The 23,034-nt window shown below is 50.5% G+C and overlaps 1 protein-coding gene across 1 annotated transcript in view; it reads right to left on the bottom strand.

The window, feature by feature from the left end:
• The window catches only part of RHOQ (ras homolog family member Q), a 49,465-nt gene that overhangs the window by 15,743 nt on the left and 10,688 nt on the right, over positions 1-23,034 (bottom strand). Inside the window, exon 3 of the mRNA XM_019793495.2 lies at positions 22,480-22,601. Coding sequence (XP_019649054.1) covers positions 22,480-22,601 — 122 coding nt within the window. The remainder of the gene's footprint in view (positions 1-22,479; positions 22,602-23,034) is intronic.

Below are 23,034 nucleotides of genomic sequence, written 5' to 3'. Positions count from 1 at the left end.
ACATTTGTTATAAAGAGGGGAGATGGGTCTGATTCAGTGGAGGCACTGAGCCGGGCATTTAACAAAATGAGACCCAACTGATGAGAAATGCAAATTGGGATAGTTGCTCTGAGGCACAAGAGCCAGGTACTTGGAGAAAGAACAACCAGGGAGGCCAGATTCAGGCTGGGGGGGGGCGGTCAGGAAAGACCACTTGGAGGGAAACACATCAAACCTGAGAGCTGATGGCGGGGGGGCGGGGAGGCGCAGTTTAAGAAGCCAGATTCAGGACAGTATGTGCAAAAGGCCTGAGGCAGAAACACCCTGCCAGACAACTGAGGTCCTGGGAAAAGGCCAGAGTGACAGACAAGACAGGGTTGGAGAGGGAGCCACCCCGGCTCATTAGAGCTACTGCAATGGAAAGTTATGGAAAGATTCAGGGGGGAAAAAAGTCATGTCATTTGTTTTCTTAAAAAGGCAACTCAGGTTGCTTTGTGGAGACTGAATTAGAGGTGGACCGGAGAGCTGGAGAAAGGCCATTACAGTAATTCAGGTGAGAGAAGATGGTAGCATGGACCAAGAGGTAGTGGCCGACAGCTAGAGAAATGGGGGGTTCTAGATCTACCCTGGAAGTGGACTCAGGCTTGGGTGAAGGGCTGGATGTGGGGCTGAAGGTCGGGGAGGTCTCTGGTAGAATCCAGGGTTCAGCCTGTGCTGCCGGATGGATGGCTAATGTCTTGGACAGGGACAACAAAGCCTATGGGTGGAAAAGCCCATGAGGGAGAAAACTCAAGAGGCCAGTGTTGGACGTGTTAAGCTTGAGATGTCAAGTACCCGGTCAGAAAAGTGTATGTGGAGGGGCTCTCTGGCCTTCTGAGTGCCAGACCCAGCTCTAGATGCTTCCATTTGGCTGATTTAGAAGCATCCCAAATTCGACATTCTGCACTACAATCATTTCTTCTCCCTCAAATGTGCAACTCCTGTGTCCGCTGTATCAGTAAAAGATATCGGCACCCAACCAGGCCTGAGCCAGACCCCAAGATATCCCTGATACCCAGCAAGACAGCCCCTTGCCCAGCCCCTCACTGTCCTTCCCCTCCCAAACTTCTTTACCTGGGCGGCTTCTACTCAACTTCCAGGCTTTGGTCTCAAAATCTCTGCATCCAACAAACCTTCTCTGAACCCGAAATTCTGATGAAGCACCCACCGCTCCTTGCTTCCTCGGTAGCCTGGGCCCCTCCTGCCATCTCATACCTTAGGCTGTGCTGGAACTGGACTGCCTCTCTTCTTATCTCTAGCCTCCACAGCTCCCCTGAGGGCAGGGGACAGTTCGAAGGCTCGCTTACAGTGTAGCGGCTTATCAAATTCTCGCTGAATGAACGAGGGCGATGAGTGGGAAGGTGGGAAGGTGAAGATCCCGCTTGCACTGGGCTGGCACAAAGCTGGGGAAGGGGGATCACATGTCCGATTTCTCCCGCAAGGGGCTAATTACTCACATTGCCGTCACCGCCTTCACCCAAGAATCAAACCACATCCCGCGATCAGGGTGATTTTCCTGCGATGCACCGAGGGGTCCAACCACCCGCCCGAACCACGGGGGCTCTGAAGTGGTCGAGCCTCAGACTGAGACACTTTCAGCGTGTTTAGCTCCTGCTACTGCTCTTCACCGCCTTTCCTTTGTTGTCTGGACATTTGTGTCACCTGGGTAAGGGGAGAGTGTTGACTGTCTACCCAGCAACCTTCTGCTTGCTCCCTTCCGAAACTGATTTAGTGCAGGCCCATCTCTCCTCCACACCTGACGTGGGCCTCCAGGGACTCTGAGTCTGTACTTAGCTAAAAGAATTCCTGGTTAGACTAAGCCCGTCATGGAGTTTCATTCGCCACTGTCTGCTCAAACCCATTGGTTCCTGGGTGGGCACCTGACCTAGGCTGTCCATTCAGAATGAAGCAGCCCCTGGATTTTCCGAGGGGCTCATTCCCCGCCCCCAGGGTCATAGTCATTGGTGCTTGGATGGGTGCGGGACCTAAGAAGTCCGATGAGAATGAAGTATTCTCTAGATTATCCAAGGTAGCTACCCCCTCCTCCGTCTTCTCCTGCTGCTCCTCTTCTCTTTCGTTCCCTCCTCCCATGCACCCCCATCAGTATATAAAGATTTGCCACTCACTGGCCCCATCTCTGCCGCTCCTGGAGACTGTGTGGGGACTCCCCTCTGCATCAGCCAGTGCTGTGGTCCCGGAATCCCACGGGAGTAGTGCTACCCCGGCACTAGCCACACAGAGGGAGGCATGTGTGAGTACCAGGATAGACACTGTGGGGGGGGCAGCCCTCAACAGCGGGGGCTGGGGGGACCACACGTGAAGCACAGATAGCCCACACAGAGCTAGGAGTTACTGACGAGCCAAATCCAGGGGAAACACCAGCTTCCTCGGCTGTGGACTAACACCTGCCTTTCTCTGCCTTTGAAGACAGTTACAAAGCGTGAAGACACTCACTGACATAAATACTTACTCCTGGGCGTTTAATGTACTCGAAGACAAGCAGCCAAGCAGCAAGGGAAGACCCCAGGAATTGCACTCTGATGAGGCCTGAAATGCTGGTTTTCTCTATGTCCAGAATGAGGCAGCCAAACTTCACGGAGGAGTGAAACCATGACTAACTTGGAATCTGAGTACTTGGACCACACTCCTTGGCCAAGCATACGGCGCTCTGCCATCTGAGACGAGGAACGCTTCTGGGCGGGCAGTGAAAGTCAGGACAACCTAATGTGGTTCACAAATACACGTTCACGGTACAGACCCTTTAAACAACACACACAGGTTATGTTGGGGCGATGAGCAGTTTTGCCACTAGATCGAGGTGCTGCTTGCACAACACTGTGAATGTACTAAATGCCACTGGATTGTACACTTTTAAGATGATTACATTTATGTGTGTCAATTTCACTGCAATTTCAGAAAAACACACAGGTCCACAAATGTGCAAAGCGGGGCCCTTGTGCCAACCGCACACGTGCACACACACACTCTCACAGAGATTTCTTTGAAATTCAGGGAGGTGCTGCACAGGGCAGAAACACCCAAGGCTCAGGGCCTGAGTTAGATCTCCACTACTCTCTTCCACCGTGTGGAGCATGGCTTACCCCCCACTTTACTGTTCTGCATCACTTCCTTCATCTGTCCCCCTCCAGCTCTGGACTACAGAAGGCTCCCAACAGAGATCTTCCAGGCCCAGGCCCAGGCCCAGTCCCGTAGCACATAACCGAACCGCCTGACTCCAGCCTTATTTGACTTCCCAGCCCCAAGAAGAGCAGCTTGCTCTGGCTTTCACGCCAACTCCAGCTCTCCCACTGACCCTGCACCGTTAGTCTCTGAGATAGGCAGCTCCCACTTAACAGAGGAGGAAGCCGAGGCTCAGAGAAGCTTATCCCGAGTCCAGAGGCCCGGGAGGGTGGAGCGGAAGTGAGGCAGGAATGCCAGCCTGACAACTGCTTTAGGCCCCACCTGGCCCCTTTGTTTTGACCAGGCTGTAGAGCAGAGGCTTTGGACACAGACTTTCTCAATCTCTGAATCACAGGCTTACCAGCTGTGTGGCCTTGGGCAAGTTATTTCCCACTTCTTTCCTTTCTCTACAAAATGGACCAAGCTTTGGGAAGACTGAATGAGAATGAGCTACATACAGTAGGAAAGGCTCTTGGCGGAAACGGGGGCTGCTGGCTTATGACCATGCCCGTGGGGCTCCTTCTCCACTCAGTTTCAGCCAGTTTGGGGCAGAGGAATAAACAGGTGGCAAAGGAAGGCTGACGGTGAATCGACTTTGCGAAAAGCACACTGAGAACTGTTGCTGGTTTCATAAATGCCTATATTTGTGGCAGGCAAGGACCGAAGTCAGGCATTTTACCGAAATTGTATTGCACGTGGACTGTGGCACGGCGGCCGTGGCCTCGCAACCACGGACAGTTTTCAGTGGCGGGCTATGAAATGGTAACTGGACACACATTTGCACCAGCAACCCCACGTGTTCCGAGAGGCTCGGCCAATCCAGAAGCAGGCGCTCCCACTGTACAGAGCCTGGCTGGGGAGCTGGGACATGTGCGGAAGCAAACTTAGAGCCGGGGAAGCGAAATCAAAGAGACAGAGCACTCCAGGGCGACCGGGAAGCTGGCAACAACGAAACTCGGGGAGAAAAGCACCAGATACGTGGTCATTCCTGTGGTTTCAGGTGTCCATTCTCTTTCATGTATCCTCACGGGACCCTTGGAGGCAGCAGGGGGGACGGGTACTGTGACCCCGCCCTCCCTGGCACTGAGGACAGCAGCAGCGCCCAGGGCACGAGGTGAAGTGGTGGGGCCGGCGGGTGGGTCGGGGGTGGCCGGTGGGGGCAGGGGAGAGTGCGGTTCTCAGTCTTAGAGATGTGGGCCCTACGGTCTGGTCTGGCCAGATTGCACAGGGGCCTGCGCGGTGCCCTGCTCCGAGCTCACCCGGTGCTCCCCACTAAGGTGAGTCCTGTCGGAGCCCCCAGTCTGGCTGGTCAACCCCTTCACTGTGTGTGTCCTGTGCTGCCTGGAAAATCACACAGCACACCTCTCCCTTCAGGGAGGCACCAGCTGACTTAGGCGGTCTAGTAAGACACTGGCAGTGGGCAGGGGGAATGCCCTGGAAGACTGAATTACAGACGTGCAGCCACACAGCCTGGTCTGAGGTCCAGCATTGCCGCTCAGGGGCTGTGGTTGTAACTTGTAGGAGTTCAGTGTTTCTGGGTCTGTTTTCTCATCCATTAAAAAAAAAAAAAGGCGGGACAGTAGGGTAGTATCACCTACCACATAAGGTCATTGTTGTGGCCAAATGGGATCAACAAGTCCAAAAAGGCCTCAAATGTAGGCACAAAATTAATGACAGGAGACGCATGTGCTAAGTGGCACAGGAACTCAGAGGGGAGACGATTCGTCCGCCCTTGAGGACTAGAAAAGACTGCATGGAAAAATCCACATGACCTAATATTTCTCTATTAGTCTCCCACTGTGGCATAGACCTTCAGAAGGCTTCCCTGGCCCCCCACGGCACCCCTTCAAAAGTCAAGCCCTTTAGCCTGGTGTTGGAGGCTAGCCACAGCTGACATCAAATTCCCTCCCTAACTCATGTCTAGCAGCTTCCCTGGTGGCCACCCAATGGAGGCAGTCTGCTTCTCTCCCGTGCGTCTCCTTCTGTGTTTTCTCTTGGCCTGGGATACCTTGTCCTACCTGTGTCCCCTCCTCACCCCAAACCCATTCACATGTGCCATCTTCTCCCCTAAGAAAACTGCCCGTCCCCAGGGCTGGAAGTGCTCCTGCCCGCTTCCCACTGTCATTTATACCTGTAGATGTCGTGAACAGATCAAGGGGAACTCTGGTAGGACACCCCAATAATCGGACATGAGGCTACATTTTGACAATTAGATTAATGAAAATCACACCGTAACTGTTATTAGTCGTCTGCAACGTGGGTCACACTGGAAAACACCCAAATCTAATCAAGGGGACTGGAATGTAACTAAGGAAACCTGTAACCTAATACAGTATGTTTTGGCCTGGCTGAAAAAGAGGTTAACTGAAAAGCCGTGGTCTATACAGACTCTACACAGAGTCTAGCAGAGGAGAAAATGCATAATTAGAACATCAGTGTCCACCTAGCCCTGCCGACGGTAAGACCCTGGCTGTGGTGGGCATAGAGATCACAGTCACTAGAAGGCCACGGTCTCGTGTGGAAGGAAAAGTTCATCACAGGGTTCCAGGACCCAGATAAAATATAAATTCCCTCTAAGATTTCTAATTCTGGGTGCTCCAAAGCCTCCATCCCAAGCAAGCCTCTTCTGAATTCATTTTCCCAAGTCCCTTGATGCTAAGGAAAGCTACATCGGATAGCAGGCACCGCAAAGACTATCCATCACTATAACTTGGTTCTTCATGTGTATGTTTTCTAGTTATATAAAAAAACCGGGATGACTTTAGTTAAATCCCAGCCAACTGAACACGTGCATTTATCTCTGACTGCTCCAAAATCCTCTAACATTATGGTAATTAAAAAAAAAAAAGGCATAAAACCACAGAGACAAAGCAAATAGAAAAGGAGACAAGAGCAAAACAATTCTAGAAGCTGGGAGGTAGAAGAATGAATGGGAATTGACGTAGCAGACGCAGGGGGGCGGCAATGAGGGGAAAGTAGGAAGCACCCAATGTACAGACAGAACCCCCGAAGGTGTGGGAACTCAGCGGCCTATTCTCTGCAGGCGGACTGAACCTGGAGCCCCAAACGAGGGGATGAAGTGAGTCTGCTTACGCAGCAGTTAAATCTCAGATTGCATGCTCTGTCCTGGTCAGCATTCTCCCAACCCTGACAAAAGGCAGGGGTAGTCAGTGTCTGGAAAGGGTAGAACACAGAGGGTTCCCTGGATGGGAGGACACAAGGTCAGGACACATGCTAAAAAATTAAGACCCCTCCTCTGCTCCCTGCACTCACCTCCCGGAACAGTGGCAGCCGTGCATGAACCCCTCAGACAGGAGGGTGGAAGAGTCTTTTCTAAGGAATATGAGTAGCCCAAGGGGAGAGGCCAAAGTCTGATGTTAAAGATTCCCCAATGAAAAGGCCCCGACAGACCACCTCTAGCAATGGTTCTCCACTGGCGGTGCCAGGGGTAGTGAGGGGTGATGTTGCCCCAGGGGAACATTTGGTAATGTCTAGGGACATTTTTGATTGCCGTGACAGGACTAGGGGTGCTACAGGCACCCACCTAGTGGGAAGAGGCCAGGGGTGCTATGAAACATCCTACAATACACAGGACAGCTCCCCACAACAAAGAATTTTCCAGCCCAAAATATCGAGAGTGCTGAGGTGGGGAAATCCTGACCTTCAGTAAGGACCCAAGTCAGCCAGCTTCACTCATACAGAGCTTCCCACAGGCCCCAGTGCCACCCTCATAAAAATGAGTGGATCTCTGAGGAATGATCACGAAAGACAGATCAAAATGTGATACTATGCGGGGAGACAAAAGCTTCGAATAACTATCATTAATATCCTCAGAGAAATTAGAGAAGACACTCAATCAAAAAAGCAAAACAAACCAGACTTAGAAGATGCCAAAGGGCAGGGGGGACACCTAAAGAACAGGAAAAGACTCTTAAAAATTAAAAAGAAAATCACATTTAAAGAAATAATAGAAGGGGTGGATGACAAAACTGAGGAACTCTCCCCAAAATAGAGCAAAAACAGAGAGGGAACAAATATTAAAAAAAAATTAGACGACCAGCCCAAGAACTCCAACGTTTAAATACTGGGAATTCTAGTGTAACAGAAAAGGTTAACTGGAAATGAAGAGATCAAAGAAATAAACCAAGAAAATGTCTCAGAACTTAAAGACATGAGTTTCCACATTGAAATGGTCCACGAAAGACCCTACCCCAAAACCCATGATTGTGAAATTTCAGGAGGGTAAATGGCAGGTCCTAAACATTTCCAGAGAAGAAATCCAAGTTCTTGATAGGAAATCAAGGATCAGATTGGTATCAGACTTTTCAACAGCATATATTGAAGCTAGAAGATAATGATGCCTTCAAAATGCTAAGAGGGGAAAAAAGGTTTCCTGTCAATTTTCAAAGTGTCAAGTAGGTCTGAAGGAAATAAAAACATTTTCAAAAATACCAGGTGTCCAAAGTTTTGCCTACAATGCATCTTTTCTCAGGAAACTAATGAAACATATGCTCCTGCAGAATGAGGGAATAAACCAAGAAGGCATGAAAAATAAAAACAGGGATCTAATCCAAGAGACAGAGCCCACGGGAATCCCATAATGATGAAGGGAAATCCCAACCTGTGCAGCAGGCTGGAGGCAACCAGCCCATACTGGAGCACATCAGAAGACTCAGGAGGGATGCCTCCGAGAAGAAATGGTAGAATATCGGGTATGTCTGATTGCATGAAAGGCAAGTTTAGGGTGAAACAGTGAAACATGAGGTGAAAAAAGCAAGACAAGAGGCAGTATAACTAATTCCAGGGAACAAAGAGTGGTACAAAAGGGAAGAGTCATTATAGTACACCACATGGCTCGACTGTGCTGACATAGTGACAAAAACGTAAACGTCGATCAGTGATCGAACAGAAATTACCGTCTAGCCACGGTGAAAGGGTGGATGGGAAATGGAAGGCATATATGCAAGAGCTGAAGTCTCATCATTCATGGCGTGAAGTCAAAAGAGGGTATTTTTTTACCAAAATAAACAGTTAAGGGTTTAAATCAGAGCCGGAAATGGCTTTTCTGTAGGGGAAATGGAGAAGGATCTTTTGTTTCTCCATAATAGGTTCTCATAGAACTGCTGTGGGCCTGTATAACTTTAATAAAAATGAAATGACTTTAAAAATTGGAGGGAAACAATAAAGTATAAAGAAGTAAATTTCTAAATATATTCAATATCACCACCTAGAGCCAAACACGAACATTCTGACAGTTTTGTTCCAATTTTTTTCTTCACATATGACATCTATGGGTATTTTTCAAAGTTGTAATCCTGCCATATATGTATATATACAGTTCTGATCCCTGCTTTTATACACATAACGCATCATTAGCCTTTTCTCTATCTTTAAATATTTGTTGAAAGCAGGATTTTTAAAAAAAGATTTATTTATTTGAGAGAGAGAGTGAGTGAGAAGGAGGGAGAGGGAGAGAGAGAATCCGAAGCCGACTCCCCTCCCCGAGCACGGAGCCTGATGCGGGGCTTGATTCCACGATCGCAAGATCATGACCTGAACCGAAACCGAGAGTCGGGTGCTTAACTGACTGAGCCACCCAGGCGCCCCTTGAGAGCAGTTTTTAATGTCTGTGATTATCCTGATACTCATCACGCTGTCATTTAACAAATGGCTTTTTACTAGGCATTGATGTGTTTACAATATATCACTATTTAAAAAATCGCTGTGAAAAGAAATAGTTTTATGTAAATCTCTGTGTACTCTGATTGGTTCCTTGGTGTAAATTTGTAGAAATGGATCACGGAAATGATCTTTGCCAAATTAACCCTCAACAGTTTGCGTCCGTTTTTACTCCCAATGGTGGTGCACAGCATCAGCTTCCCGAACTCCTGGGTATCAATTTTTCCCATCTCGCCCAACCTGATAGGTACAATAAAAAGGTTTTATTTGCCTATCTCTGCGTATTGTATGTTCACTGGCTTTATCCATGGGGATACATTCCAAGACCCCCAGTGGATGCCGGAAACTGCAGATAGGACTGACCCCTATACTAGACCTGTACACACATACCTCTGAGAAAGTTTATTTATAAATTAGGTAGAGTAAGAAATTAACAACAACAATAATAAAACAATATACTATAATGAAAGTTATGTGAAGCGGTCTCTCTCTCTCTGAAAATACCTTACTGCACTGTACTTGCCCTTCTTCTTGTGATGCTGTGAGATGCTAAAATGACCGTGGGATGAGACACAGCCAGGTGAAGACGTAAGCACCGTGACGTAGCGTTAGGCTACTACCTCCCTTCGACCACATGTTAGAGGAGGATGCTTCCGGATGCAGCTGACCACGGGTAACTGAAACTGCGGGAAGCAAAACCACGGATGGTGGGGGGAGGGGAGGACTACTGTATGCTCTTCTTTTTTTGCGAGCTTTTGGTTATGTCTTGGGTTTATTTTTCCACTGAGACCACATGGTGAATTAATCCTTTGGCGACCTCATTTATATCTGGATCTCTTATGAGTTAACACAGATCACACCCATGGACCCAATGATCCGTGAGTGCCTGGATCATGTTTCTGAATCTCAATGGCCCCACTACCTGCAAGGCTCTGGGCAAGTGGCTAAGCACTGAGACACCTTTATGTCACCCCTCACGTTCTACCATTTTCACCTTCTCACGGCATATCACACTGTTTCCCTTTCTCTCCTTCCTTTCCTTCCTTCCTTCCTGCACATCACATTTCTACTTGCACTTTGGTCATCTGTATACATCTTCTCTTCCTACTGGACTCTAAGTTCCTATCTGATGGGTCTTTATTCCTCACCTCACTGTGTTTAACAGATACTCCTAGATCTGTTGAATAAAGATACAGAGGTGTGGGTGGGGGTCGGGGGACTATGGACAGAGAGGTACAGATTGAACCAGACCCTGGAAGGGGAGACAGAGACCAGCTCCACCCGTCTCTGAGGCAGGGGTGCACGCGCAACAGAGCTTTACTTTCTGCCTCGGCACCCAAACACTGATTCCCACAGTGTCCGTGTAATGAAGGCTGGCAAAAAGGAATAAAAAGGAAGACAAGAATTATTCAGCCATAAAAAGGAATGAACTACCGACACATTCTATAATGTGGATGAATTTTGCAAACATTACACCAAGTGAAAGAAGGCTGACAGAAAAGGTTGCATATCGCATGATTCCATTTCTATGAAATGTCTGGAATAGGCAAGTCCGCAGAGACAGAAAGTAGTTTAGTGGTTGCTAGGGGCTGCAGGGACAGAAGAATGGACAGTGACTGCTAATGGGTATAGGGTTTCTTTGGGGGATGATGAGAATGTTCTGGAATTAAATAGTGGTGATGGTTGTGCAACTCTGTAAATATATAAAATCCACTGAAGGTGAATGCTATCTCAATTTTGGAAAAGGAAAGAGAAGTAAAACTTACACACCCAATGGTTTGGTCCACGGGGAATTTCGGAGGAATCACTTTATAACACCAGCTTGCCCAGACCGTGATGCTTCCACACAGCTCTGGGAGCTGGGGCAGCAGGACGTCACAGCCCCCGGCAGAGGAGTGGGCAGCACTGATGTCTCCCCTCCTCTCCAGGCCGAGCTGAACAGGTCAGCCCACTCACCTCCCCTCCCTCTGCCTTTAACAGCATGCGACAGGACACTGTGGAGGAACGCCTGACATAAAACACACGGCAGGACTTCTCTAGATCCAGACTTGCTGGGGAACAGTTCGCATCCTGGTCAATATTTTATCCAAATAGACCTGGCAGCCTTTCTGCTAATGGGCTCTAGGAGTTAAGAAATGAGTTCTATTACGCTTCAATGGGCAATGCTTTAGAATGACCGCTTATAGTCTGATTTTAAAGACCTTCAGTAATGTCCAGACAGATCAGAATCCCCTTTAAAATGAGCTGCTCTCATTGGAAAGGTTCTTTCCATAATAATCTCTCCAACAGAGTCCCCTAAATCCCACGCTCACCTAGCTCCTGCGAGGATTCCCCAACCTCGTGCTAAGCGCTGTGTACCACAGGCAGGGCCCCTCCGGGGGCTTATAATCCGGGTGCTGCGAAAGAGTTCTACACGAATGAGACCAAATGCTAGACTGTGGCCTGTAGGCAATTTCTCCATTGAAATTCAAAGAAGGGGTTCAAAAGCAAGACAGCTAGAGTCACAGAGAAGGAAGGAGGTCACAGGGTGCCTTAACCTCAGGAAGATCATCTCACTTTCCACAGGCTGGGCAAAGACCTGACAAAGGTTTCAGCCTTTACACACCCCCGGTCTGAAGGAAGCAGGGACCCTGCCACCTCTCGCCTCTTGCTCCTCACAGCCAGCTCCGTCCCCATCCCTCCAGAGCCAGAGCCCACTAGAAACACCTTAAGGTAATAAATGTGAGCCCTGAGGCAGCTCACTGGGGAGGACAGCCCTTTGAAAAGTAAGCTGGGGTAAATGGAATTTTAATTGAACTGGACAATGACGAGTAAATGTTCTCTCTCATTGGCAGCTCTTAGAGGGGGCATACTTTGAGCCAACACATTTATAATCCCAACCATGCCATGTGAGAGAGGACGGTTTTTCTATACTGAACCAAGTTTGCAAAAAAAGAGAGAGAGAGCGGGGGAGGGGAGGGAAAGAGAGAGAAAGGAGGGAGAGAGGGGGCAGGGAGGAAAGGAGGAAGGAAGGAAGGGAGGTCAGCCGGCCAGGAGAAGGGAAGAGGACACTTACACAGAAAGCCTCGGTCAGCCAGAGTAATTACTGCCGAGACGCGTGTTTGAGTAACAGCCCTTCCTCCAATGGCTCCTGGTGACCTGCCTGGGGAGTTTTAATAAGAAAGGACGTCATAGCCCATCTGTTGCTTTGGAACTAATGTAGCATGAACCAAACTGGCCTAGTCCTCAGGGGCAGGTCTGTCACCACCCAGAGTGCTAACCTCAGCTACAGTGAACAGAGCAGGGCCCAGGCCCCGATCTGTCTAGCTATTTAACACACAGGAGCAAAAATGCCTTGGCACTTAGACCTCATCAAGGAATACCAGTGGGGCCTACTATGTGCACAGCCCTGGGCCAGACAGCACATCAACGGAGCCAAGGGCAGCTTAGGAAGATCTGTTTCAAATTTCTTCTGATAGTGCCCTTGGCCCCATCTGCTCCAGACGAGCTAAGCAGGTAGCTTCGATTCATTCCAACAAATCTGGAAAGTCCCAGTCATGTGTAAAGAACTAGAAATGGGGTGTGTGGAGGTGTATTTGGTGGGGTGGGGGTTAAAAAGTGAATAAATTATGTTCCCTGCATTCCAGGTACAGCGCATAAGGGGGGTGCATGTGTGTGATGTCTGTGTGTGTGTGTTGTATGTACAGCATGTGTGTGTGCAGTGTGTGTGTGTGTGTGTGTAAGGGTGTGTGTGTGGTATATGTGTGTGTATATATGTATGTGTTATATGTACAGCATATGTGCGCAATGTGTATGCATATAATATGCGTGTATGTATGTGGTGTGTGTATGCGGTGTGCATGTGTGTGGTGTATAAGTGATGTGTGTGTGTATGAGGTGTGCGTGTGTGTGTGGTATGCATATGGTAAGTGTGTGTGTATGTGTGTGTGGTGTGTTATGTGTTGTGTGTATGGCGTGTGTGTGTGCAATGTGTATGTATATAGTGTGTGTGTGTATGTGTGTGGTGTATATGTGGTGTGTGTGTGTATGTGTGTGGTGTGTGAGGTGTGTTGTGTGTGGTGTGTGGGGGGGTATGTGTCTGTGTGTGGGGGGGGTGTATATGTGGTGTGTGTGTGTATGTGTGTGGTGTGGGGGGGGTATGTGTCTATGTGGTGTATACGTGGTATGTGAGGCATGAATGTGGTGTGTGTATGTGTGTGTGGCGTGCATGTGTGTGGTATATACGTGGTGGGGGGGGGGGTGGCGGCAGGAGGGGCGGAGGGGAGGCGGCTTGCTATGAGGAGACAGTAAGTACACAAATATTCACGAACTCGGTGCCTCGGACGTGTCAGCCCGCATCAGAATCACCTGGAGGGTCTGTTGTACAGAGATGTCCCCTAGTTTCTGACTCAGGAGGTCTGGGGGGGAGCCTAAGACACTGCATTTCTAACAAGTTCCCGGGAGACGGTTTCGGATCGGGGAGCGCATCTGAGAACCGGGGCAGTAGTTCAAACTCTGGCTGAGCACCGAGTACATGGAAGAATCCAATCTGAGCACTTTGTCCACCTACAAATCAACCTGGAGAAGCCCCACCGAGCCGAGCTCCCGGGAGCAGCCTCTGGGTCCCCGCGAACAGGCACCGGCTCCCCTCCTGTCCCTCCAGTCCCTCGGTGCGGGCCCTACCGCTTCGCTGAACTGGGAGCTCCTGGGGGCAGGGCCTGTGCCCGGTCCTCTGGGAAACCCTGCCCCTAGCCGGGTCCCCAACCAGATGCGGTCCTTGGGGACGGTTTGCTGATGGACTGCATGAATGTTTTCGTCTAGTCCTGACAGCCACGGGGGCTACTGCAGGGGCAGGAGGAAAGGGGGTCCCTGCAGACCTGGTGTCCGTGGGGCAGCTCAGGAAGGTGAGCAAAATGAGCAGGGGTGGGAGAGGCAGTCTTGGGCTGTAAGCAGGGCATATTTGGTTGTAAGTGGGACAGATTGGCAATGTTTCACTTGGAAGCAGTTTTCATCTAAATTAGAACTCTTGGAGGAAAGAGAGGCCTAGGGCAGCCCCTAGGGGGACAGAAAAGGCACCTTGGCAGGCCAAAGCTGGCCGGCCCGGCAGCCCCCAGATAGCCAGCCCGTGTCAAGTCAAGGCTAGCAGGCCGAAAACAAGGGCAAAGACGCAAAGGGCTGGGAAGGGAGTCCTGCCTCCTTCACTGGAGGAGAGTCAGCTGAAGTCAACGTAGAACTTTCTCGGTCCCCCCTTCCCTGTACCCAAACAGCACCCCGCTGCTTCCACACCCTCACCAGCAACGCAGGCACCCGCACCACCCAGGGGAAGGTCTCTGTTTAAGCAGGAGTGTAGGTTAACGAACACATTGACAAAACACCCTTAACTTCTGGGGGGCGGCGTTTCGAGGGGCTGTGCCAGCAGCAGCCCCTACTGAGCCACCTACAGGCACCATTCCACCAGCTCGTCAGTCTAGAAAAGCGATGGGAGGTACTTCTCGCAGGAAACATTCAACAGCGGAATACATGTGATGTAAGAGACATTGAACACCATCGAGCTGATTAGCGCAAGTAATTTAACCTAAAGAACCCAGGGCTTGGAGAGGGAAGCTTGCTGCCGCCTCTCCCCAGCTCCGAGGCCTGGAACCGGTGCGTCACTTAACCTCCCTGACCCCGCAAATGAAGGCAAACAGCACTTGCTTCCTTTCCTCACAGAGCAGGTGAGAGGCCTCTGGGAAGTACCAAACGCAGCATGCTTTGCACTTTGTCAAAAATGCCACTCAGTGGGGACTGTGTCATTATTAAACCCCAGATTCTACCCTGAGTCTGGGCAGAGCTGGCAAGTCTGGGATTGAGGGAGAGGCGGCTGGTTCTCTACTCCCACCAGTCACTTGAAAAGAAGACAGTGACAACAATAAAGTCCCTCCCCCCTTCTATTCTTTCTATTAAAATCAACAAGCAACAGCACCAGATTAATATCTTTCTAATGACTAAGTTGTCAGTTATGGGGTGACACACTCCCTAATTTAATGATCGGCCCTGCTCCACACGTCGACACTGATACCAGGATCTGGGCTCCATACAGATACATTTGGGGCACCCCCCTAAGCCTGTGCTCCCCACGCTCTTCCTCCCCACCCAGACTATGAGCTCCCTGTGACCCTCTGCCTGTGTGACCTCCTTTGATCTGACGCTCCCCCGTCTCACTTCACGGGGAGGGAGAAGAGATCATGAGTTCTGCACACGGTGGCGTGGAGGGGCCCGCAGTGAAGTGACTGAGGTGGGATGGCTCCCACTGGAAGGGACAGCCCACGCCCGGGTTCCTGTCCTAGGCCCTACCTTGCTGCCTTGAGCCTGAGAGCTGGGAAGCTCTGGCCTGATCCAATGACTCCTCAAGGAGGTACATCTACGATCCCCATTAGACAGCTGAGAAAACGGAATTTCCACGAGGTGAAGGCCGTTGCTGGGAAGTGGGCCCTGGCAGGGCAGTGTGGGGACACACAGCGGCCAACAGTATACTCTACTCTCTCCCACCTCTTCCCGCAAGCCCACGTCTTCCACAAAGTTCAGCCCGGCCCCCTCTTCTGGGGGGGCCCCTGCAGTGCTCCGTTCCACAGGATGAGCTTTCCCAGCCGTGTAGCCCCTCTGACCCCTCCTGTCTGCTCCCACAGAACACAGTGCAGACACAGCAGCAACACCCCCGGAGCGGAACTGCTGTGGGCCTCCAACTCCGGCCGGGACCCTCACTCTCAGCCACCATGAGGGGTGACTAAGACGCCATTTCTAATCCTTGCGGCGACCCTGGGAGGCAGACATTATCTCCCTGGGGTGCAAGGAGGGAGGAGCCGGCTGGCCCACAGCCTTACGGCCACAGAGAAGAGCAGCTGGGATTCAGAGCTGGTCTGGGGAACCCAAAACCCACACTTCCATGGCCCAGCTGCCTCCTCCTCAGGAGACCTAGGCGTGAGAGGCCTCAGGAAAGCTGCAGAGGGGGCGCCTGAGTGGCTCAGTCGTTAAGCGTCTGCCTTCGGCTCAGGGCGTGATATCGGCGTTCTGGGATCAAGCCCCGCATCAGGCTCCTCCGCTGGGAGCCTGCTTCTTCCTCTCCCACTCCCCCTGCTTGTGGTTCCCTCTCTCACTGGCTGTCTCTCTCTCTGTCAAATAGATAAATAAAATCTTAAAAAGAAAAAGAAAAAGAAAAAGAAAGCCGCAGAGGCCTGAGCCTGAGAAAGTACTGGGGGACAGGCCCACGGGTGACCCCTCCACCACCCCCCCACTGCATACCTCAGTGCCCGTGATTCTTTTGACCCTTGGAGACTTCTATTTTATTAAAGCTTTTTTCCCAAGCAACGGGTTGTGCCTGAAGCTATCATCTAAGGGCTATCACCTTAGTCTTGGGTTAACCTTTTAGCAGAAATGAGCTGACAGCCAAAGGAGAATCAACTCCGTCTGAGAATTATTTGTTATATGCCTTCCATGCCCCAGGCACCAGACTAAGTGCAGGAATTGTGGAGGAGAAAAAGACAGTCAGTCCTCGCGGAGCTCAGAGAGAGCAAGAACTGGCCCCCAAAGGGCCCGGCTGGCAGTGGATCTGGGAGAACTCTACTCGGGGCGCCCCGGGAGAGCTCCCATGAACCGGCCACGGCCGCCTGGGCAGCCTCCCTGGCCGGCCTCCCCGCGCCTCCTCGCCTCCTCCTGCAAGCAGCTGCCTGCCAGAAACTAAAAGAGGAAGAGCAAACTGCTGAGGGCAAAGAAAGCTGCTCCTTGATCCACACTGGCCAAATTAGGGCAAAACTAAGCCCCTCTGAGCAAAAGGAAATCCAGCTGACACTCACCGGATTTCAGTTTTTAAAGACATGTGTGGTCTTGGGTTTTATTTCTTTGTATCTTCTTCTCTTCCCTCCTCCCGGCAGCTTGCTATTCTGTATCTGAGGCCTCTTGGTAGTGCCCACTGCTGCCAACACGTGTCCTTGCTAGAAACTGATACCCCCATGCAACACTGCTTTGTTCTGTCTCGTTTTAATACCACTTGGTCTCATCTCCTAAAACCCCAAATTCCACAACAAAACCACAAACACCCAGTTCCCCATAAAGGCCTCTGACCCATGAGCTGTAAAACAATGCTTCCCACCCTTTTCATACCCTGGCACACATAGAAATGACAACATATGTCCAGGCCTCTTGTGGCTGCACACAGCCCTCCCCCTCCACACACACACCAGAGCTGAGACGATAGGATCTGAGCACACCTATAACACCCGCCTCTGATACACTTGCTGGGAAGCATTGGTTCCCAGAGTATGTCAGTAAACCTCAAGAAAATCATGACAGATGTGGAAGAGCCAGCCAGATCAGAGGGAGGGGACGGGGCCCAGGTGCACACAAAAAGAAACCAATGACAGCTGACGCAGACTGCCCCCACCCTGGGGCTCCTGACTGCAGGACCACAGTCTGAGCTGACATATCCCAAACCCACATCAGAGTGACAATAAGGGGAGCATAGGGTATTCGGTCACTGCAGAGGCTTTGGAGCCAACAAAGGCCATGCACCTTCCCCATGCAGAGGAGGAACAGCACTCTGTGTAATGTGGTGCAGGCTGCAGATATAAATAGCTTCTAAAAAGGTTAGGGAAAATGCACAGCCGACAAATCTACAGTAGGTTACTAAGGGAAACCAGGATGCTTAGTGCCAGCGGCTCACCTGTTGAAGCTGTGCTGGGGAGGAACTCCGTGGCTCCTCCCGAACTCTGCTCTCTGGGCTCTTCGGGGATGCAGTGTGGGGCTGCGAGTGGGTGTGTCCTAAGCCCTACCGATGTGCCCTGCAGGCCCCCTCCAAAGGAAGGAAAACCTTTTTCCTAATTACCTCTCTGTCTAGTTTCCATAAGCCTACTCACTTGCAATTTCCTCATCTGGCAAAAGTCTACCTCCATAGGTACCGTGAGGATGCCGGCCTGAAGGTGGGAGGAGCCTGATGAGTGGCCAACCCTGGCCCTCCCCCGGCCCCTTCCCATTCTACCAGGCCCTTGGGTGCTGCCTCATGAAACACAGAAAGTGGGGCATTCCAAGGCTGCATCCCCTGGAGATTCCCTTCTGGAGGGAAAGTCCTTCCCTGGTTCCCCAGAGGGCTTGGAGTGCAGCCACAGCTGCTGGGCTATGTCAAGTAAGAAACAGATCTCGCTTGTCACTGAAAAGCCAACCCCAGGGACACCTGAGTTAAAGCTATTTATAGCTCTCATGTATGCATCCTTGAACTCGTGTGTGATTAAGTCAACAGACATAGCCACACCACGCCCAGAAGCATACATATGGACTTCCACGCCCTGAGGCAGTGGCTAAATCTGGAACTTTAGGGAACCCAAACGCACCCCCAACACACACACACCCCTGAGTGTGGGTATTCTGGGACCTGGGATAAACTGGGTGCCAGTCCTTCCCCCTTTAGGATATCAAGTTCTGCCTTCCTGCCAAGGATTAAGAGATCAGCGTGGAGGCCGCAGCTCACCAGGCAGCCCCCCACCCGCTCATCTGCACAGACAGCGAGACCTCTTCCCACTTCCTCTGAGCTCCAAACAGCACAGAGGCAGGAGGGAAAACAGGGCCTGCCCCATCTCTCCCTGAGTGGACAACGGGGCTGCCGCTGCAGAGCCTACGCTGAAGTCCTGCGAGGCACACGAGAAAGGAGAAGCTCCACAGAGGCCCAGGCCAGAAGCCAGACCCTCCACAAGGCCCCGGGGAGGAGGAAGCCACTCCTGTCCTCAGCTTCCACTTTGAGATGCTGGGCAGTCAAAACGTCAGGGCCACTCCTGGCCCACCCGGGGGCTTGGCCAGGAGAGCGGGGCTTCCATTTGGCCAAGTGTGTTAGGCATGAGGAGGGATGTGCCCAGGCAGAGCACGTGATGGGGACAAAAGCTGCCCAGCACACTCATATTCCTATTCGTTCATTCTCTCCCTCTCTCCCTCTGCCAACAGCAGCAGAGGCCAAGGGAGAAGCGACATCCTCTGGAGGCCAAGAGGTCATCTACTACAGTCATCTTTTATGTTCCCTGATGTGTAAATTGGGCTAATGTTACCTATAGCTTTGAACTTGACTGGGGTCAAAGAGGAGACCAGGAGTAAGCACGCAGACCAGAAGTTCCCACGGAACGGAGGCGCTATTTCTGTTATTCAAATACAGTGAGTGAACATTCCGAGGGAAGATTATGTGTGCTTCTTACCCCCCAAAGCAGAATCAACTGAAACATACATATCCCACTTGCTTCTCAAAGTGTACACTGAACTCCTAGTTTTTCTAAGGTTCTCTCATGTCACTGGGCACGCAGGCTCTGATGAAGAAAGGACACCATCTAATACCACAGGGCATTTAGAGCAGGGAGCACTGGACTGCGTCCATGGGTCCAGTGACCGGGACTGTGGAAATCCTGAAGTACAAGCTGGCTCCATACTTCTGGGTGAGAAGGTTCTAGCATCTGGCATCTAGTGGAATTTCTATCAACTCCAGACATAATACGCTATTCTCTTCTGCCGGTGACCCCCTTCCCCCAACAAAACTGCCCAGAGTGCAGTACAATAATTTCTTGTAATATTTATACCCATCTACTATGAGCGAAGAACACTGTCAGCTGCTTTTACACACATTGAACAGCTGAAGCCAGTCTACAACACTGTAGCATAGTTTCGAATTATCCACGTTTTTACTAGATCACTATGAACGTTAACTATAGCCAGAATCACATGACTAGTACAGCAAGGTGGAGATCTGAGCCCCTGCCTCTTTGGTTCTAAAGCCCGTGGGCTTCTCTCTGCTGTCCGTGAGCCTTAAAAATGTCTCTCTATATGTATATGTATGTGTATGCATGTCTATGTGTTTATTGATCATTTTTGTTATCGTAAGATTAATCTAATGCTGATTCATAGAGGCCTGAGATCTTAATGACCAAGAACAACACAGGAATCTCCTATTTAACACACACGAACAAATACCTGGTTCAGATACTTCTATCTATGCTATCATGGCAGATCCCTATCTCAAATTTATTCTTTTGTAATCCCCAGGTGCTTAGCACAGTGCTAGGTATACACTGGGCACTCCTCATATAACCTCGTTGATGATTACATTGCTAAGATTGCTTATTAATAATAAACTCCTAAACGCCAAAAGATGAATTATCACTAACTTTGATCTAAAAGGAAAAGTTCCAGGGACGCCTGGGTGGCTCAGTCGGTTAAGCATCTGCCTTCAGCTCAGGTCATGATCCCAGGTCCAGGGATCAAGTCCTGCATTGGCTCCTTGCTCAGCCGGGAGCCTGCCTCTCCCTCTGCCTGCTACTCCCCCTGCTTGTGTGTGTGCTGTCTCTTGCTCTCTCCGACATAATAAATAAATAAAAACTTTAAAAATATAAAAATAAAAGGAAAAGTTCCAGACCCCCAAGGGGCCCTAAAACACATTGTGGCCAACAGAGTAGGTGTCCCACCAGTGGGTAAAAACAGTATTATCTGAATCTTACTAATAGTTTGATCCCATTTGGTATGTATCTTACAATCTCCACTGGACACAGCAATCATGAGGACTTATGGGAAGCCCTGGTTTTGTAAGTGGGTCCAACTTCAGGTAATCATTTGGATCTGGGTTCTCTCCTCTGCAGCGGTAGCACACGACCCCCATTCAGAGAATGGCTGTCCAGATTCCTGGTACCTTGTCTACAGACCCACAAGAAATCCAATCAACCAAGGTGGCATCTCGGCCTCTCCCATGGCTTCCTGAGTGTATAACCACTTCAAAACTGGGGCAAATTCAGACCTATGTCCTAATCCCAGCAATACCTGTCAGGAGCTGTGTGACCTGAGGTCAGCTACCTAGCTTCTCTGAGCCCCAGTTTCCCCATCTGCAGAAACAGAATATCACTTAGCTCATGGGTTGTTTTGTCGAAAAAAGACTATTTGCAGTGGCCGCCCCACGCCTGATACGCAGAAGGAACTCAGTAAATGTTAGTTGGGTTTGAATGTGCACAGAACAGGTCTGACATACACACATCCTGTTGAATAGGGCTCGCGGTCAAATGAATGGTCATGGTGACAAGTTAAAGGAGAAAAGGGAAGAGGTGGTAGTGAGAGAAGTTAAAATTAGAGACGAGATTTAAAAAACAATCTTCTTTTCAACCAACGATTTCAACCTATTATTTATTAACCATACGGCTCAAAAGTTGGTTTTACTTAAGGGACTGTGTTCTGCCTCTTGCCTTCCATATGTTCTGACAGAAGAAATAAAAGCTACAAGGTGGGCACCCAAAAGGGGCCCTGGCAAGCTAAGGACTGGTTGTACAGACTTGGGTCGGTTTGGTGAAATGGGACAGCCTCTGGCACCTTGCACTGCCAACAGTTTCTCTATCCTCAGATGCTCCTCTAGCTTAAGCATTTAGAAACCAGAAGCCAAATCAACACACCCTCCATAAGACAATTTTCAGAATCCAACCTGGTACCACAATTCTGAAATTCAAATCTAGAAAAGCTACAAAGAATAGCTCCCCTTTATTGAGTACCTACCTGACTGTGCCAGACTCAGTGCTAAGCATCTGGCATATAATACACGAACAGGGAATTTTCTGACACCCATCGTATAGATAAGGAAACCGTACTACCGGACATCCGCCAGAGCACCCTCTAAGCCCCTCAGCTGTTCACATGTCCTCAAAGACTCAAGTCTGCATGACACGTGGAAACTTCTGCCCAAGGCTTCATGTCTAATCACAGGCCTGGAGTCTGCAAAACTTCATTACACGCAATCATCCCAGCCCCACAGCAAAAGTGGGTCTGGGAAGAGGGACAGAGACAGAGACAGAGAAGAGAGCCACCTCTGATTTGCTAACAGCCAGAGGCTGCCAGGAGAACTGTGCATTTTCTTTCTGCACAATAATCTCTCCCAAAGAAAACCCAGACAAAGTCACCTGGCCTTCCTAGGAAAGGAAAATTAAAAAAAAAAAAAATTTTTTTTTAAAAAAAGCTCTTCCTCCAAGATTCATACTGAACTCCTAACCCTTCCTCCTCCCTACCCCAGGGAGTGGCTGGATGGTTGTTGTTTCTTTTCTTTTTTTCCCTGTGGTCCTCTGGTAACACCACAAATTACGTTTGCAGGGACTCGAGTCCCAGAGTGCAATGATGTTGTAATAAACATAACCAGGACCAAATGCCTTCCCATCATATTAGATGATGCCATTTTGCACCAATCAGGCTCCTCAGGCAGGCAGACCACTCACCAATGAGGGCCCAGACAGAGGCTGTGAGGGGGAGACCTGGTCATCTGCAACTAAAAATAAGGGCGCTGCATGATTGGCCGCTGCCAGTTTGCAACAGGAGTTGGGACCCACACACCAGGCACCATACAGAAAGCACACACAGGCAAAAACTTTCATAGCCCAGGGGTTTACATGGGGTGGGTTGGGATGGTTTGTTGTTGGGTTGGTTTTTTTCCTTCTCCTAATTTGCTGACTTGAAAAAAGAAATATCGACTTGATCCACAGGGGCCCCTCGAAGACACACCCTCCCTCCTAGACATCTCAGTCTCCAAAGGAAACGTACAGCCACCCTGAACTGAGGAAATGCAAGGGGGTGTCGGCCAGGGGCCAAGACACTCACCTGTCCGGCCGTGTCATAGAGTCCCAGGAGGTACTGCTTGCCCCCTACGGTGACGCTGACTGCAAGGGCAGAAGTGGGGGCAGGGAGAGAAGCTCGATTATCTAGGGTCTGGGGCAATCTCGCTGCCCATCAGGACCCGCATATGCCAACCCACTAGAGGCATGCGGGCGCTCCCTGGGAGATGTCACCCCTTTTCCCTTGTGCCGGGCTCACTGTTAAGTGGCAGTGAGGCTGGGGTGCGATGTGGCCCCTCTTGCCCACTCCCTTCTCCCAAGTCCCGTAGCCACGTCTCAACCAGTGCCCCAAGTGTTTCCCCCGGGGTTTGGGGCAGAAGGGAGGAGGCCGTGGGAAGGTCAAGGAGGTCGGCCCTGGGCGTCCCGGGACTGGGAAGTGCGGGGAGCCGGGACTGGGCCGGGACTGGGCCGGGGGTCGGGCGGGGTAGGGAAGAGGGGTCTCCTCTGCCGGCGACAAGGAGGGCCAGAGGGGAGGCCTGGGAGTGGGGCCGGGAGCCCCGCGTAGGGCCAGGCGGGGGGAGGGTGGGGAGCGCGCTCGGGG

The sequence above is a fragment of the Ailuropoda melanoleuca genome, chromosome 4 (assembly GCF_002007445.2).
Source record: "Ailuropoda melanoleuca isolate Jingjing chromosome 4, ASM200744v2, whole genome shotgun sequence".
NCBI classification, from domain to species: domain Eukaryota; kingdom Metazoa; phylum Chordata; class Mammalia; order Carnivora; family Ursidae; genus Ailuropoda; species Ailuropoda melanoleuca.
Note: the sequence above shows the minus strand (reverse complement) of the source record. Positions and strands in the feature narration are given on the sequence as shown.